Genomic DNA, 18,806 nt, shown 5'->3' with positions numbered 1-18,806 from the left:
AGCTATCCTAGGCGCCTATGTGTCGCCTTCTCTTCATGTGGTTGTCTAAGATCAGCAGACTATACATCTATGTCCTCCTCTGTTCCCCTCTCCTATACAATAGACAATGTATTTTACCAGAATGGCAAATGCACTCTATAAGTGTATCTCTCTCTTGTGTTACAGTATTTATGTTCCTCCATATATGTATATAATTTCTCCCATACTCTCAGCTGTGCTTCCCTTTGTAGTCTGTAATAGTTCCCAAGCCCTGCCACATCTGACAAGCGCCAGAGCCGCTGTAGTACGATTCGATCTTGTATGTCTGGCGGTGTAGCAGCTCTCGTGAGAGAGGCGTGGCTCCAGACCTTGGGCCCTCATTAGGCCTTATGAAGGGATATAATGCATCATTAATAATTGAACAGTCATCTCCTGTGACATGGTCTCGCTTTGATGAGCCAAGTTCTAGCTTTGGCGTGGCATGTTACACTTGTTCTTCATAGTTTTTTCTGGTCACATTAGCACAGTAGTGAAGCCGAGTTTCAATGGAGTCAGTTCCTGAATGGATACATGTCTTGACAGTAACAAACAAAAACAACATTCCATTAAAAGATGTGCTCCCTTTATTACAGTATATGCATGCTATACAATGTCATTTATTTTTTAAATATATATCTTTTTTTAAAACAGTTTCACTGCAGATATTGTGTTTTACGTTCCATTTACGTTTCTTAGTAGCAAATACAATGTTTGAGATCCAAGGCGAGATTGTAAAATACAATATGATCAATTTCAAAGAACTTTGTTGCCAGATAAACCTACTTCAGGAGTCGTCTTCCGCTCCAAACAGTAACCTATTTTATTAACTCCTCTGAACTAGGGAGGTTTAATTAGATCATGTAATCAAATACCTTGACAATATACTGTTTGTGCCACAAACTCATTATACAAATTCTTATCTGAAAGTAACAGGGCACAATAGTCATTTCTAATATATTAACAACTGATTAAATTGGCAGCTGACAAGATGTAAAATAGACCGTCAGTGAAATCTTTGACAAACTGACTGATTTAAAATGATGAAGGAACTGACCAACAAGCTGTTCATTTCCAACACCTACAGTGTGTTGGGAGCCTGACACTTTAGAAGGTAGACTCGGTGAAACTATGTTGCAACGAGCAGCACCTCAGATATTGAGATGAGCAAGATGCTGGACTATACAGTCACACAGTTTCTGCACATTTGCACAGGTTCACTTCAGGTTGTTCACAATGTGGTAGCCAGGGCACCAGAACAGTGGAAAAGTTGAGCCTCGCGCTTCAACGCTGTTTACGTTCCGCTTCTACGTCATATCGCTGAGTCTACCTTTAAAGTGTTCTTGGTTCATTATCTGTCACTTTGAATTTCATTTCTAGCACCCACAGTGTTAGGAGCCTAGCACTTTAAAAACAGCTCTTGATTCATTATGGGTAACTTTGTAAAGTTCCAACACGCACTGACTTTTTAACACTTGGTTGAATGATGGTCCCATATGTACACTGTGGGTGTTAAAAACACTTAAGGAGATTTTGGTACTAATTCATGAATGCTTCCATCATGTACATTATTTTAGCTTACCAGCTTGTCCTCGAATTTTGATGTTTTGTACTCTGAGAATGGAAGTTCTGAAATGACTAACGGAAATTCCGTTCATGCTCAGATTTTTTGGTAAACAGTCAAGGCGTTGCTTTGGGATATAGGGACTGATTTCATCAACCCTTCCTTTGTCTGTGTTTTTAAGTCTCAGGCTGAAGCAAAAGCTCACTGCGACTACCCCAGTACCTGTGCACCAGTGGAGGCTGCTGAAGAGATGACGACTCATAATAATGTCCAGAACGGAGTCAAACACATGTTTGATACCATTCCATTTCCTCCAATCCAGACATTACTATGAGGCGACCTCCCCGACAGCAGCCTCCACTGCTGAGCACCCAACCCCTCTGCTCTGGATCTTCCTATACAAAGCTCTCTTCCATGTTGGAGCACAGCAAGAAAGAGTCCACCAGTCTGGGCTTGATCAGCTGCTGGTGGTCGGCGGCTTCAATGCTGTCTGGACACCCTGCCGCCAGCCTCCTCAGGGCAGCCTGCAAAGCACAAGGAGAGGAATGGATCAGTGAAGACACTCAACACCTATTCCAATGACTGCACTATAGCACATGACATAGCATAAAATAAGATTGATCATTATAAATACACAGGTAACTGACAAAATGAGCGTTGGGCCACCACGAGCCGCCAGAACAGCTTCAAATCACTTTGGCATAGATTTTACAAGTGTCTGGAACTCTATTGGAGGGATGCGACACCATTCTTCCACGAGAAATTCCATAATTTGTTGTTTTGTTGATGGTGGTAGAAAACGCTGTCTCGGGCACTTCTCCAGAACCTCGAGTAAGTGTTCAATTGGGTTGAGATCTGGTGACTGAGACACACAACCTTTAAACCCACTATGCTCTTTTAAGACCCCTCTTTCAAAGTCACAGATCTCTTCTTCTAGCCATGGTAGCCAAAATAAATGACATATTTATACATGGCACTTAATTGCTCAATTAACTCAGGAACCACACCTGTGTGGAAGCACCTGCTTTCAATATACTTTGTATCCATCATTTACTCAAGTGTTTCCTTTATTTTGGCAGTTACCTGTAGGTCAATAGACTATAGAACTAGATATGGCTGATTCGCAGATATACAGTGCCTTCTGAAAGTATTCAGACCCCTTGACTTTTTCCACATTTTGTTATGTTACAGCCTTATTCTAAAATGGATTAAATAAAAGAATAAACATCAGCAATCTACACAATACCCCATAATGACAAAGCAAAAACTGGTTCAGAATTTTTGGAAAATATATATTTTTAAAAAACAACGTATTTACATAAGTATTCAGACACTTTGCTATGAGACTCGAAATTGAGCTCAGGTGCATCCCGTTTCTATTGATCATCCTTGATGTTTCTACAACTTGATTGGAGTCCACCTGTGGTAACATACATTATTTGGAAAGGCACACACACACCTGTCTATATAAAGTCCTGTCAGAGCAAAAACCAAGCCAAAAGGTCGAAGGAATTGTCCTTAGTGCTCCGAGACAGGATTGTGTTGAGGCACAGATCTGGGGAAGGGTACCAAAACTGAGCAATCAGGGAAGAAGGGTCTTGGTCAGGGAGGTGACCAAGAACCCAATGGTCATTCTGACAGAGCTCTAGAGTTCCTATGTCGAGATGGGAGCACTCAACCAATCAGGTCTTTATGGTAGAGCGGCCAAACGGAAGCCAATCCTTAGTGAAAATGCACATGACAGCCTGGTTGGAGTTTGCCAAAAGGCACCTAATAGGCTGACCACACCACGAGCGCGTCAAAATAAATTTAGAAATTCATCTTATTCAATTATTGCATCCACACTGCTCGCGCGCGCCAACAAGTGTCTGCGTTGCCAAGGGCTAAAATAGAAATTGGTTCTATTTCTGATGCAGATCGCGCTGCAAGTCCTGCCTCTCCCATCTCATTGGTTTGTAGAAGCAGGTACCCACGTGCCATTTCCTCATTGGTTATACCCACGTGGGTGACTGAAGACGAATGAGGTCAGTGGCGGTAATGCACCTAATTTATGAACGTTGCCAATCGCAATATAAAGTCAAGAGAAGAAAAAGCCTGGAAGGTTGAGACATGACTAGAAACGATTCGGTTGACCATTTTATGTGTGGACTAATTGTAGGAGTACCTTGGGCATTTCAGGTAAAAGTTTATATCACAGGACAAATTAGCTAGCAACAGCAAGCTAGCTAAATAGGACAAATTAGCTAGGAAGTGCAAGCTAGCTAGCTAAATTGCCATACATGTTTAATGCTTTTTGACCTGTCCCCAAATTAATGTCATTGGTTCAGAGTTTGTTTTGATATTTTAACCTGCATGTCGTGATCGAGTTTGGTGTGGGGGAACAAAATACATTTATGCACGATGGCGCACACGCGCAGCCGGTTTGGGTTTCGTGTAAAGACTCTCAGACCATGAGAAACAAAATTCTCTCATAAAACCAAGATTGAACTCTTTGGCCTGAATGCCAAGTGTCACGTCTGGAGGAAACCTGACACCATCCCTGCATCATGCTGTGAGGATGTTTTTCAGCGGCAGGGACTGGGAGACTAGTCGGGATTGAGGCAAAGATGAACGGAGCAAAGTACAGAGAGATCCTTGATGAAAATCTGCTCCGGTGCGCTCAGGACCTCAGACTAGGGTGAAGGTTCACCTTCCAACAGGACAATGACACTAAGCACACAGCCAAGACAATGCAGGAGTGGCTTCAGGACAAGACTCTGAATGTCCTTGAGTAGCCCAGGCAGAGCCCGGACTTGCCCCCGATCTAACATCTCTGGACAGACCTGATAATAGCTGTGTAGCAATGCTCCCCATCCAAACTGACAGAGCTTGAGAGCATCTGCAGAGATGGGAGAGACTCCCCAAATACAGGTGTGCCAAGCTTTTACTGTCATACTGAGTAAAGGGTCTGAATACCTGTGTAAATGTGATATTAGCAAACCCGTTTTTTTTTGCTTTGTCATTATGGGGTATTGTGTGTAGATTGATGAGGGGAAAGGCTGTAAACTAACAAAATGTGGAAATTGTCAAGGGGTCTGAATACTTTCCGAAGACACTGTAAATAATTCAGCTACTTGCTGGTGGGCTGAGGATTGACTGACTCTGCAGTGCATGACTGCTTCCGTATTCTGCATTAAAACAGAGGGAGCATGGCAGTATGAAACAAAATTACAGTTCTACAGCAGGGGAATACCACATATTTACATATCAGTTAACAACATTATCTCTGAAAGCCAACCCTCTTTGAAGAATGGTTCAAGACCTACAATATCTCAATTTTACCCCTAGCGATAACGATAAAAAAAATGTGCCTATTAAATTGATTTGCTTATAGCAAACACTATAAAACAGTGAAGGAGAGAGCCCTTATGTACAAGAGCCATCCATCAGTCTTAATTAAGCCTATGACTCTTATACACAGATCTAAAGAGTTCTTTATCTAGCCTGTGATCTGGCCTTATCAATTATGAGCAGGCTGACTGAATGATAAAGGATGAACAGGAATATGTATGATATGTGCCTATTTAAGCATACCCGGCTACATAGTGGGATCTCCTTATAATGAGAAGACTGGTTCAGATGCAAGGACTGCAGTGTCTTTCAACTTTGCCCCATGGACATCAACCTCTCATTACTTACATCTAAGTAATTAGCTACACTTATGCACTATGCCCTGGAAAGATATTACATCAGAGTGCAGTACAGGTATATGGGAAATATACATAGCAGATGCTTTAAAAATGTACATAAAATACACATTCAAACACATTCTCAGGAATATCACTATTGTACACAGACAATCATACTAACACATACTCAAAGATCTAGTACATACCAGACATGCAACCAGTACAGAGTCGCTGTTGTTCCTCTCGGCTGGTGAGCGACACAGTTCGATTAGTCGAGGAACAGCTGGAGAAATGGAAGACCATGGTTAGTTTAGCATGGTTAGTTTGTGTTGCTGATTGATCCACATAAAGTTCCTTTGATTACTGTGATTTAGGGCTGGATTCAATCCATATCACCGAAGATCCGCAGTATAGCGCAATTCAAATTTAAGGTCATTTCCGATTGAGCGTTTATCCTTAATGCAGTGTCCACAAACATTACTTGGGACCCCACAAGGGTGCGTACTCAGTCCCCTCCTGTACTCCCTGTTCACCCATGACTGTGTGGCCATGCACGCCTCTAACTCAATCATCAAATTTGCAGACAACACACACAACAGTAGTGGGCTTGATTACCAACAACCACAAGCCTACAGCGAGGTGGTGAGGGCACTCTGAGTGTAGTGTCAGGAAAGCAACCGCTCACTCAACAAAACAAAGGAGATGATTGTGGACTTCAGGAAACAGCAGAGGGAGCACCCCCCTATCCACATTGATGGGACAGTAGTGGAGAAGGTGAAAAGCTTCAAGTTTCTCTGTATACACATCAGACAAACTGAAATGGTCCACCCACACAGACAGTGTGGTGAAGAAGGTGCAACAGCACTTCTTCAACCTCAGGAGGCTGAAGAAATGTGGCTTGTCATCTAAAAACCTGAAACTTTTACAGATGCACAATTGAGAGCATCCTGTCGGGCTGCATCACCGCATGGTACGGCAACTGCACCGCCCTCAACCACAGAGGGCGATGCGGTCTGCACAACGCATCACCGGGGGCGAACCACCTGCCCTCCAGGACACCTACAGCACTATATGTCACAGGAAGGCCATAAAGATCATCAAGGACAACAACCACCCGAGGCACTGCCTGGTCACCCTGCTACAATCTCGAAGGCTAGATCAGTACAGCTGCATCAAAGCTGGGACCGAGAGACTGGAAAAACAGCTTTTATCTTAAGGTCATCAGACTGTTAAACAGCAATCACTAACATTGAGTGGCTGCTGCCTACATACAGACTCAAATCATTGGCCACTTTAATAAATGGATCACTAGTCACTTTAAATAATGACACTTTAACTATGTTTACATATTGTAGCAGGTTCAAGGGTGTGGGGTGTCCACATCACCAAGTTCAATAACCAAACACGCCCAAGGAGCACAACTAGAATGCAACATTTGGTGTTTGGCACAGTGGGGAAAAGGGGGGAATTCACCAACCATTTCACAGTCCAAAATCCGTTTTCGTTGTCCGTTCCATTCTCCAGGGGTAATCCTAAAACTCAGGTCCTCAGCCAAACTGGTTGGGTACACAGTGGGGGTAATCAGACAGATAGTTGTCTCTTCTCACACCCTCTCCCATTCTCTGCCCCTTTGTGCAGGCCGCTCCGTCCTTTATCCCCAAGCACTCCCTGGGTTATTGAAGTCCATATAAGGCTCGGGGGTGGAGCAAGCAAGCAAGGTATCTCCTTTCAATCACCACTCCTCCCCCCCAGCTCCGGGATGGAGGGGCGGTCCAACTCCCTAGAGCATCCCTTCTGGAGAGGGCATCGGCATTTTCATGGGCTGCGGCTGATCAGTGTACGACAGAGAAAGCAAAGGGCTGTAAGGATAGGAACCAGAGGGTGTTCTTATTCCGTAACATCCTAACTAGGGTGAAGTGCCGTCCCAATAGGTAATATTTCAGCGTCACCAGGTGCCCACTTGATCGCTAGACATTCTTTCTCCACAGTGGAATATATTTGTTCCCACGGCAACAACTTCCGGCTAATGTACATGACTGTGTTCCTCACTTTCTTGTAGCTGTGATAGGACGGCATCCACCCTTGTTTCGGACGCATCGGTCTGTACCTCCAGTTGTTTGGAGAAGTCCGGGGTCACCAGCACAGGTCCAGAACACAGTGCTCCCTTTAGGTCCTTGAAGTCTTTCTCCGTCTCCTCTGTCCACGTCACCTGGGCGGGCAGACGGCTCCTGGTCAGATCTGTCAGGGGGCTGGCTAGGGAGGCAAAGTGGGGAATAAATCTACGGTAGTAACTAGTCAACCCCACAAATGTGCGTACCTGCTTCTTGGTGAGGGGGCGGGGCCAGTCCCGAATAGCCTATACTTTCTTCACCTGGGGTTTGACATCCTCTCCCGATTTTGTGTACCCCAGGTACTCAGCCTCCCACAGGCATAACTGACATTTCTTTGGGTTCGCTGTTAGCCTCGCCTCCCGTAAGGCCTGCAGTACCGCGCTCGCCTGGTTTGGATGTGTCTCCCACTCGCTCCCATGGATCACAATATCATTGTTGTAGGCTGCGGCATACTCACGATGGGGACAGAGAATCCGGGCCATCAACCGCTGGAAGGTGGCTGGGGCCCTGTGCAGCCCAAAGGGCATCTTCTGGTAATGGAACAGGGGTGGCGAAAGCGGTTTTCTCCCGTGCCTCGGGAGCTAAGGGCACCTACCAACAGACGGTCCCTAGCCATTCGATTCATTCATAAATTCGGGGCATGGCATAGGCGTCAAACTTTGAGAGTTCATTTACCTTTCTAAAATCACTACAGAAGCAAATGGTGCCGTCTGGTTTCAGCACCAACACTATGGGGCTGCACCACTCACTATTCAATTATATCAGCTTTCAACATTGCTTTTATCTCGGTCTTAACAGCCTCTCTCCTTGCTTCCGGTATGCGGTAAGGTCTCAACTTCACCTTTTTCCTGGGTTCGGGGATGATGCTTTGCTTTACCAGATTGGCGTGTTCTGGTTCACTGGAGAACACATCCTGGTTCCGGCCGACCAACTCCCTCAGCTCGTGCTTCTGTGCTTGGTTCAGCTGCTCACACAGTGGCACCTCCCCCGGCTTGGTCTATGTGGTAGCCTTCTTCGGGGAAATAGAGTACATCACATGCATTCCATTTCTTTAGCAAATTCACATGGTAATTCTGGGTCAAATGTCTACGTCCCCGCTGTCTCACCCTGTAGTTGCTGTAGTTAACTTCACCCACCTTCTCAAGGACTTCATATGGCCTGTTCCATTGGGCCATAAACTTACATTCTGAGGTGGGGATCAACAACAACTCTGTCTACTGGCTGGAAGTCCCTTCATTGTGCCCCTCTGTTGTACACCCGCATTTGGGCCTCCTGGGCCCTGCAGCGTGTGTTCCTATACCAGAGGCCACAGGGTTGCCATCCACTCTCTCATGTCCTCCACGTGCTCCACCATGGTTCGGTGGGGCGACGGTTGCTGTTCCCAGGCTTCTTTAGTCACGTCCGGCAGTCCTCGGGCTCGTCTCCCATACAGGAGTTCGAAGGGAGAGAATCCTGTTGAAGCTTGGGGCACTTCTTGGCTCGAGAACATCAGGTAGGGTAGCAGCTGGTCCCAATTCTTTATGTTTGCCTCCATCACCTTGTTTTGCATCTGCTTCAGGGTTCGATTGAATTGTTCCACCAACCCATCGGTCTGCTGGTGATACACTGAGGTGAGCAACTGGGTTATTTTCATTAGTTTGCATAGAACCTTCATGATTCGCGACATGAACATGGTGCCCTGGTCGGTCAATATCTCATCGGGGATGCCTACTCCGGAGAACAGCATAACCAACTTACTTGCGATTCCCTTGGTGGCCATGGTGCGCAGGGGAATGGCTTCTGGGTATCTGGTGGCATATTCCAGAATCACTAGGATGTATTGGTGCCTTCGGTTGCTCTTGGGTAGAGGTCCCACGAGATCCATTGCGATCCTGCTGAAAATGGACTGAAATAATGGGTAGGGGGATTAAGGGGCATCAAATGGGGTTTAGGCGCCACCTTCTGGCACTCTGGGCAACTGCGGCAGTAATCTTCCATTGCTCTCTTCACCCCCAGCCAGTAAAATCGTGCCTTGAACCTGTTTAAGGTTTTCTCCACCCCTAGGTGAGCCCCAAGAAAGTGGGAGAGCGCCAACTGCAGGACAGATGGTACAAAGGGACGGGGTACCAACAACAACGCCATACATTCGTCATTCTTCTTCACAACCTGATATAGCAACTTCTCCTTTATAGAAAAATGGGGGTAGGTGATTTGAATTACCCCCTCCATGTGCTTTCCATCCACCATGGTCACCTGCTAAAGAGCGCTGGCCAAGTTGGGATCCTTCAGTTGGGCCGTGCCGAACCGCTAGAGAAGTGGGCTCTGGCGCCACCTCATGGTCCATCGGGAACATGTCTTCTAGACTCGCCACCTCACCCTCCAGTCTGGCTTCACCCGAGTCGCCCTCTGAGAGGGGTTCTGTTGAAGCCTGGGGGTCCACTTCCTGGAATCCACACATCTGGGCAGCCGTCCTTCTGGCATCCTTCCCACCTCTCTGGCTTCTGGTTCCCTCAGTTCCTCACGTCTCCGGACATACTGGTCCACGGTTGGTGGAACATCGGGAAATCCCTCTCGGTAAGGCCCGGCACAGGCAGGTTCGGGACGACTCCCACTGGCCCCGTGTGTTGTCCCTTTATCATTGTCCCTGAGGCCGAAGGACATTTCCTGCTGTCCAGGAAGGGCGTTGTCTCTGGGAGCTGGCTGTTGTTGATCCCCCCCATCCTTGGCTGGGGTCCCAGCGTGGTCCTCCACTCCTTCAGGCGAGTGGAGGGTTCCGCCTTCCGTGATTGTCCGCTGTGCAGGAACTCCAAAGCCACCTGTTGTCCTTTCAACAGTTCCACCAGCTGATCTGGGCTCTGCGGGTTAGCCTGGCTAATGTATCTATGACCACTTTCTCAATGGGCGTGAGCATCAGTGATACAGCAGTCAGCCAGCTCTTGGCAAGTCTAATTAGATCATGCATTTACGATCGGGGGAATGCTGTAGCATTATATGCCCAATCATGGAATCTTTGTGCACTGCTAATCAGGGTGTAACCATACCGGCGCAGGATTTCCTTTTTCAGCCCCTCGTAATGCGTCTCCTGGTCAGCTGTCAGATCCTGATAGGTCTTCTGTGCCACGCCTAACTGGAAGGTTGCTAGCAGACTGGCCCGTTGCTCATGGGGCCATTTCTCCCTATCCGCCGTCCTCTCGAAGGCTTGGAGATAAGCCTCAATGTGATCAGCTTTAGTATAAACCTACTGGGTTTGGAACGAGAGACTGCTGCGCCTCTTCTCACACTCTTCATAACATACTTGACCCTCTCCATTCTCTGCCCTTTTGTGCAGGCAGCTACCTCTTTTATCCCCAAGCAGTCCCTGGCTTAATGAACCACAGGCTCGCCTCGTTGGGGCATGAAGTCCATATACGGCTCGGGGGTGGAGCCAGCGGGCTGCAAGGTATCTCCCTTCAATCACCAATCCCCTCACCTCTCCCTGCAGGATGCCACAATATCTTACATTACTCATCTCATATGTAAATACTGTATCTTATAACATCTATTGCATCTTATGCATCCTATGCCGCTCGGCCATTGCTCATCCATATATTTATATGTACATAATCTTATTTCATCTCTTTAGATTTGTGTAGTTGTTGTGGAATTGTTAGATTACTTGTTAGATACTGCTGCACTGTCGGAACTAGAAGCACAAGCATTTCGCTACACTCGCATTAACATCTGCTAAACATGTATATGAGACCAATAAAATGTGATTTGATTTGCTTTGATTTTAAATTTCAATCACGCTATACCGCAGATCTTCCACGATATGGATTGAATCGAGCCCTAAGAGAGCCAAAAAAGGCTTGAAAGGTAAGAATTTCCTCTAGTAAAATCAGTCCCTATAAATAGATATCCCCCTAGACGGAACTTCTGTTGCGAGTTGGACACATATGCGTTCATCACACCAAAATGTCTCAAAAGTGGGGTCATCCCAGTCGAGATCTTGAGTGCAACTAAAAGCAAAAGGCCAAAAGAGTGGTCTAAATGCTATACGCTTAGGTGGCAGAGAAGCCAATGGCCTATGAAGTAGGGGGAAGTTGCCTCTAGACACTAATCTTGAATAGGTTTAGCATTTTCCCCACTAATTGTGAAATTTACGATTAGATCTGTACCTAGGGGAAACTTGATGCCAGAGCAATGGCCTATACCTTGCAGCTGGATGGCTGTTTGGGCCACGTCCGGGTCTCTGCTCAGACGGGCCAGTGTGACAGCGGCTTTCTGCTGGACCCGCTCGCACGCCGCGCCCTCCGATGGACTGGAGGAGGATGGCTTCTCGCCCAGCAGCTGGAGCAGTCTCTCAATACCTAGCAAACAACAGACACGCAGTCAGAGGACGTAGACACACAACACAGACAGTCAGAGGCCGTAGACCAGGGATCATCAACTAAATTCAACCGCGGGAAGATTTTTTCCTTGAGCGGATGGTCGGGGGGCGTGAACATAATTACAAATCATTTGTAGACTGCAAATTGACCGCAAGAAGCCCAAACAGATATAATGTTTGACTAAAACATAATAATTTCAGACCTTGTTTACATTTGTATACGACCCCATCTCTATTATGCATGGTAATACTAGGGAACAGATTTCTTAAATTAAAATCACTTGGAGCTGATTTCCTGGGGTTTTTACAGTATTTTATATCCAACAATAAAATCAAATAAATGTATACATTTTCTGGGGCTCAGAAAACTCGGGGGCCCTGCCGTAGACCATGCCCGCTACTGGCCGTTCTCCCGCCATAGGCAAGGCCAAAAATTGCAGCCCTCCTATACCCTGCAAATCTAGAATAGTCCCAGTAAGCATAATTATGTTGAAAATATGTTTAACATATATATATACACTTAACCAAAATATAAACGCAACATGCAACAATTTCAACGATTTTACTGAGTGACAGTTCATACCTGTATAAGGAAATTATTAAATTCATTAGGCCCTAATCTATGGATTTCACATGACTGGGCAGGGGCGCAAACATGGGTGTTTATCATTTTTTGGGGGGAATTAGTTTTTCCCTACAAAAGGGTTTTATTACAGACAGAAATACTCCTCAGTTTCATCAACTGTCCGAGTGGCTGGTCTCAGATGGTCCCGCAGGTGAAAAAGGTGTGGAGGTCCTGGGCTGACGTGGTTACACATGGTCTGCGGTTGTGAAGCCGGTTGGACGTACTGCCAAATTCTCTCAAACAACGTTTGAGGCAGCTTATGGTAGGGAAATGAACATGCAATTCTCTGGTAACAGCTCTGGTGGACATTCCTGCAGTCAGCGTGCCAATTGCAAGCTCCCTCAAAACTTGAGAGTGGCACAGCGGTCTAAGGCACTGCATCTCAGTGCTAGAGGGGTCACTACAGACCCTGGTTTGATTACAGGCTGTATCATAACCGGCCGTGATTGGGAGTCCCGTAGGGTGGCACACAATTGGCCCAGCGTCGTCCGTGTTAGGGTTTGGCCGGGGTAGACCGACATTGTAAATAAGAATTTGTTCTTAACTGACTTGCCTAGTTAAATAAAGGTAAAATATTATTTTTTTACTGGCATTGGGTTGTGTAACAAAACTGCACATTTTAGAATGGCCTTTTGTCCCCAGCACAAGGTGCACCTGTGTAATGAGCATGCTGTTTAATCAGCTTCTTGATATGCCACACCTGTCAGGTGGATGGATTATCTTGGCAAAGGAGAAATGCTCACTAATAGGGATGTAAACAAATTTGTGCACAAAATGTGAGAGAAATATGCTTTTTGTGCATATAGAACATTTCTGGGATCTTTAATTTCAGCTCATGAAACAAGGAACCAACACTTTACATGTTGCGTTTATATTTTTGTTCAGTATATTTTCCAGACGTTGAAGTTAGGTTAATTTTAAGTTCTAAACAAAAGGTGAAAACACATGTTTTCCAGACATTGAAAATACGTATTTTCCGGATGTTGAAAACAGGTTCATTTTTCAGTTCTGAATGAAAGTTGAAAATACGTCATTTATAGATGTCTTTTTTAGACCAAATCAAGGCCGGTCCAGACCGGACCAAATCTAAATCAAACATTGACGTGTATACCATGTTTGGGCCAAAAAAAATGATGTCTGGACAGGCCCAAAAAAAGATGTCGCCGTCAGCCTGTGTTTACTGGGGTGTAGCCTACAGTGTCAGCCTGCTATGGAATTGTATAAATGCCCATCCATATGGTAGGCTTACCGTTTGTAAAACAGGCATTGCATTGGCTTATTTATTTCTGATTTCTGTGACTAATCAATTTGGCTATTTAAACTCTGAATATCAGCTACCCAACTTTATCAGGAGTTATCCTGAGCTTATTTGCAATGTGTTTACACAGAGGGAAATGCAGAAGTATTTTCTTTTTCGCTATGATCAGCTCGTAAAAAAATTGATGGATACAAACTTGAAACTACTGATTCATGACAATTTAGCCCACGAGTTGAAACTCCTAGAAGGCAGTTGTGAGTATCTTTATTGTCCATTCCATATTGTCCATTTGTCTTTGACCTGTTTGTGCACTATTTAGGTTATTTGATCGGAGAAACGTGCATGAATTTTTTTTTAAAGTGTGCACTGCTTATCACAGGGCAGCATCAGCGCTCACCAAAAAGAACGAATGCCACTGGTTGAGAGAAATTGTTTTGGGGGAGAATTATGTGAGAGTTTTATGTGTTGTTACAGGTGCGTCGTTGTCAATTAACTTGGAAAATACCGCCCTCGTCAATCTGCCACCCTAGGCGGCCGCCCTGCAGTAAGAGGACGTAGACACAGAACACACAGAATATGAAAAAATAGACAAACGCAGAGGCAAGGGCTCAATAGAAAACATAAACAACAACAGGTTCGACGACAAAACTAATAGGGCTGAAGAAGCAGTCGACATGATCAAAATGTGGGTTTACGTTGCCATCTTGAGGATTATAACTGCAATACAATGGATGGGTTCTTTCCCCTTTAGCTGTCCTGTGGGATTCTGTCATTTATCTGCAATACTTTTGATAGCATTCTTTGATATTAATCCATTTCTCCATCATGACCAGTGAACACACGTGTGGAAATGTCAATTGTGAAGTCATCCTCATTCAGTGCCTTCCTGTATTATACTAATGCTCAAATGTTTATTTTACTCTACTGGGCCATTTACTTTATGTTCATATTCTTATATTTGATTATTTCTTATTGTTGTAGCATTGTTGAGAAGGAACCTACAAGTAAACATTCCACTGAACTGTATATACCATGTGTATTCTGGACATATCACTAATAAAACTTGAAACTTGAGATATCAAATACTGTTAAAAATGTGTTTTATTTGCATACCCTTCTCTTGTAGGACTTCAGATGAAGACTGCTCCAAAACAGAGAGGTTTGCCAAGATGGTCACCACCTGAAAAAGGACCACAGTCAACAGGGCATGTTATACCAGAGATTTGACCACGCTCAACACATTTTAGCTATGGATCAGTGTCCTCTACCTGGTCTTTAGAGTAGGGAGTATCCACTCTTTGGCGGTCTTTGCAGGACTGGAGGAGGATGTGGATGGCGTTGAGCTGGAGAAGGATCTCACAGGCCATGCTGTCGAAGAAAGTGATGTTGGCAAGGGCAGCAGACGCCAGGAGGAAGACCTCGCCACAGGAGGCACTCTCGCACAACTCTGGAAGAAACGCATGCACGCGTTTATCTCCGGAAATCACCTCGACCTCATCTTGACCTTACATTCATAGCTCCGTCGATGAATTTGAGAGTGGTCACATTTCTGCAGCCCCACTCCAGGACAAAGTTAGCTGCCGTTCTCTTGTTTTTCGTATTAAAGAGTGGGCCTTTAAAGTGTTTCCGAACGAATAATGATCCAGCTCAAGGACCTTTGGCAATATATCAAAGCCCTGAAGTACAGCAGCCATGCACTCACTGATGAGGGCGGTGACGATGTCCTGCATGCTCTCTAAGAAGCTGCCCAGGTGCTGGGTGGAGGTGTGGTGGGGCGAGGTGATCTGGGCCACCACGGCCGCTGCCTCTGCCCTCGCCGCCTCAGCACTGTTCCCGTCGGTCAGGATGTCCGCCAGGCACAGGATCCCGTCCACCTAGAGTATAGAAGGATTGACACGTTGCACGCGACAATAAGCACATTCTGTTATGTCAAATCATCTCGTGCTAGACATAAGGGTGACACGACAACGTGGCAACTGGTTCAATGACATCCAACCAGTGGTGGGAAAAGTACCCCATTGTCATACCTGAGTAAAAGTAATAGAAAATAACTTGCGTAAAAGCTCAAATATACTTAAGTATCAAAAGTACAAGTATAAATCATTTCAAATTCCTTATATTAAGCAAACCAGGCGGCGCCATTGTTTTTTTTTATTTTTTTTTTTATGGATACACAGAGGCACACTCCAACACTCAGACATAATTTACAAATGAAGCATGTGTGTTTAGTGAGTCCACCAGATGGCAGTAGGGATGACCAGGGAAGTTCTCTTGATAAGCATGTGAATTGCACCATTTTCCGGTCCTGCTAAGCATTCAACATTTTTGGCAGTCAAGGAAAATGTATGGAGTAAAAAGTATATGATTTTCTTTAGGAATTTAGTCAAGTGAAAGTTACTTCAGTTGACAGAGCATGTCAGAACAGTTGACAGAGCATGTCAGAGCAAAAACAAAGCCATGAGGTTGAAGGAATTGTCCATAGAGCTCAGAGACAGGATTGTGTTGAGGCCCAGATCTGGGGAAAGGTACCAAATAATGTCTGCAGCATTGAAGGTCACCAAGAACACAGTGGCCTTCATCATTCTTATATGGAAGAAGTTTGGAACCACCAAGACTCTTCCTAGATCTGGCCGCCCAGTCAAACTGAGCAATCGGGGAAGAAGGGTGTTGGTCAGGGAGGTGACCACGAACCCAATGGTCATTCTGGCAGAGCTCCAGAGTTCCTCTGCAGGAGGACAACAATCTCTGCAGCACTCCACCAATCAGGTCTTTATGGTAGATTGGCCAGACTGAAGCCACTCCTCAGTAAAAGGCACATGACAGCCTGCTTGGAGTTTGCCAAAAGGCACCTAAAGGACTCTCCGACAATGAGAAACAAGATTATCTGGTCTGATGAAACCAAGATTGAACTCTTTGGCTTGAATGCAAAGTGTCACGTCTGGATGAAACCTGGCACCATCCCTACGGTGAAGCATGGTGGTGGCAGTTTCATGCTGTGGGGATGTTTGTCAGCATTAACGACTGGTAGACTAGTCATAATCGAGGGAAAGATGAACAAAGCAAAGTACAGAGAGATCCTTCATGAAAACCTGCTCCAGAGCGCTCAGGACCTCAGACTGGGGCGAAGGTTCACCTTCCAGCAGGACAATGACCCTAAGCACACAGCCAAGACAACGCACGAGTTGTTTCGAGACAAGTCTCTGAATGTCCTTGAGTGGCCCATCTAGAGCCCGGACTTGAACCAGATCGAACACCTCTGGAGAGACTGGAAAATAGCTGTGCAGCGACGCTCCCCATCCAACCTGACAGAGCTTGAGAGGATTTGCAGTGAAGAACAGGCGAAACTCCCCAAATACAGGTGTGCCAAGCTTATGGCATCATATCCAAGAAGAATCAAGGCTGTAATCGCTGCCAAAGGTACGTCAAGGAAGTACTAATTAGAGGGTCTGAATACTTATGTAAATGTGATAGTTACGTTTTTTGTTTTATATACATTTGCAAAAATGTCTAAAAACCTGTTTTTCTTTGCAGTTATGAGGTATTGTGTGTAGATTGATGAGGAAAAAACAATATTTATTTTTTAGAATAAAGCTGTAACGTAACAAAATTTGGAAAAAGTCAAGGGGTCTGAATACTTTCTGAATGCACTGTACATGCATTTGGCCTTGTTTCGACGACGGAGGTCATTAGAATAATATCCAGCATGCTTTGAAAGTATTAATGTTTCCATTTTGGTCATTTAGCTGACACTCTTGTCATAACATAGTGCCATCAGACTTCTGATACCAATGTAGGGTGAAAAGGGGAATTGCAGTGAAAAAAATAGTATAGAAAAGTATTTTGAACATACAAATTACAGGTCTCAAAAAGTTTCAAACGCATCTTGTCACAACATACATTGGATTCTAGTTCATTCCGGTGAAATACAAATGACAAAATACTCAAAAGTAATTGACATACATATTTCAAATATATGTAACATAAATACTGCCCATCTCTGGCCATGTACAGAGCCACATATGATGTAACAAGCCCCGACCAGGCGCCTTTGATTAATCAAAGAATCCCTTTATAGTAGTTATATTTTTAGGCGGTCCAGTGTGTCGGGGTCAACCTGGGTGAGACTTAGTAGCTCTGCCTATAAAGCCATCACAATTAAACGACACCACTCCAAGCTGACTCCGGTTGTCAGTCGAGCAGTGTTTCCTCCAACACATTGGTGTGGCTGAAATCCGGGTTAAGTGAGCAGTGTGATAAGAAGTAGGCGGCCAGGCAGGTCATGTTTTGGATGAGGCGTGACTCGCCCTTCTCCTCTTCCCGAGCCAAGAAACCTAATTCGGGGAGAAAAGGGGGTGAAACAAAAATAAGCTGGTGGCCATACTACCCTGAACACGCCTGTTCAGGGTCGGGCATGGTTAGTACTGGGCCGATTGGTGTAAAATTACTTTAAAGTACTACGTACGTTTTTTTGTTATTGGTATCTGTACTTCAATTGACTATTTATATATTTTTGCCAACTTTTACTTCACTACATTCCTGACACCTGAAAGTACTTGTTACATTTTGAATGCTTAGCAGAACAGACAAATCGTCCAATTCACACACTTATCAAGGAAAAACCCTTGGTCAAACCTACTGCCTCTGATCTGTCGGATTCACTAAATACAAATGCTTCATTTGTAAATGGTGTCTAAGTGTTGGAGTGTGCCCCCGGCTATCTGTAATAAAAAATAAAAAATAAACGGTGCCGTCTAGTTTGCTTAATATAAGCAATTTGAAAGGATTTGTACTTTTACTTTTGATACTTAAGTATATTTGATCAATTACATTTACTTTTGATACTTAAGTATATTTCAAACCAAATACTTCTAGACTTTTACTCAAGTAGTATTTTACTGGATGACTTTCGCTTCAGTCATTTTCTATAAAGGTATCTTTACTTTTACTCAAGTATGTAAATGTGTTACTTTTTCCACCACTGCTGGAAGGGAGACCGCCTGGGAATACCAGGTGCCGTAAATTCCTCCCCAAAATTGCTGGATGTTTTTGCCCTGCTTTTATCTTAATTCTGATTGGACGTTGTTTAAGATGGCCGAGGGTTGTGGGTGGGTATGTGTATGTATGCGTGTGTGTTGTGTGGCGGGGGTAGGCACACTAAGAGACATACATAACATGTTTGTGTGTGTGAGAGAGTGCACGTAAACGCAAGGAAGTTGA

The 18,806-nt window shown here is 44.8% G+C and overlaps 1 protein-coding gene across 2 annotated transcripts in view; it reads right to left on the bottom strand.

Moving 5' to 3' along the window:
• Window positions 1–579: 579 nt before the first annotated feature.
• LOC115134508 (protein inscuteable homolog) overlaps window positions 580–18,806 on the bottom strand; it is a 100,265-nt gene continuing 82,038 nt past the window's right edge. For both annotated transcript variants that reach the window (XM_029668550.2, XM_029668552.2), the window contains exons 8-13: window positions 15,292–15,463; window positions 14,858–15,036; window positions 14,703–14,769; window positions 11,531–11,686; window positions 5,454–5,530; window positions 580–2,103 (exon numbers count right to left, since the gene is read on the bottom strand). In XM_029668550.2, coding sequence (XP_029524410.1) covers window positions 1,975–2,103; window positions 5,454–5,530; window positions 11,531–11,686; window positions 14,703–14,769; window positions 14,858–15,036; window positions 15,292–15,463 — 780 coding nt within the window. In that variant the 3' untranslated portion in view covers window positions 580–1,974. The remainder of the gene's footprint in view (window positions 2,104–5,453; window positions 5,531–11,530; window positions 11,687–14,702; window positions 14,770–14,857; window positions 15,037–15,291; window positions 15,464–18,806) is intronic.

The sequence above is a fragment of the Oncorhynchus nerka genome, linkage group LG9a (assembly GCF_034236695.1).
Source record: "Oncorhynchus nerka isolate Pitt River linkage group LG9a, Oner_Uvic_2.0, whole genome shotgun sequence".
Taxonomy (NCBI): domain Eukaryota; kingdom Metazoa; phylum Chordata; class Actinopteri; order Salmoniformes; family Salmonidae; genus Oncorhynchus; species Oncorhynchus nerka.
The sequence above is the reverse complement of the archived record's forward strand: the minus strand, read 5'-3'. Positions and strand labels throughout refer to the sequence as shown.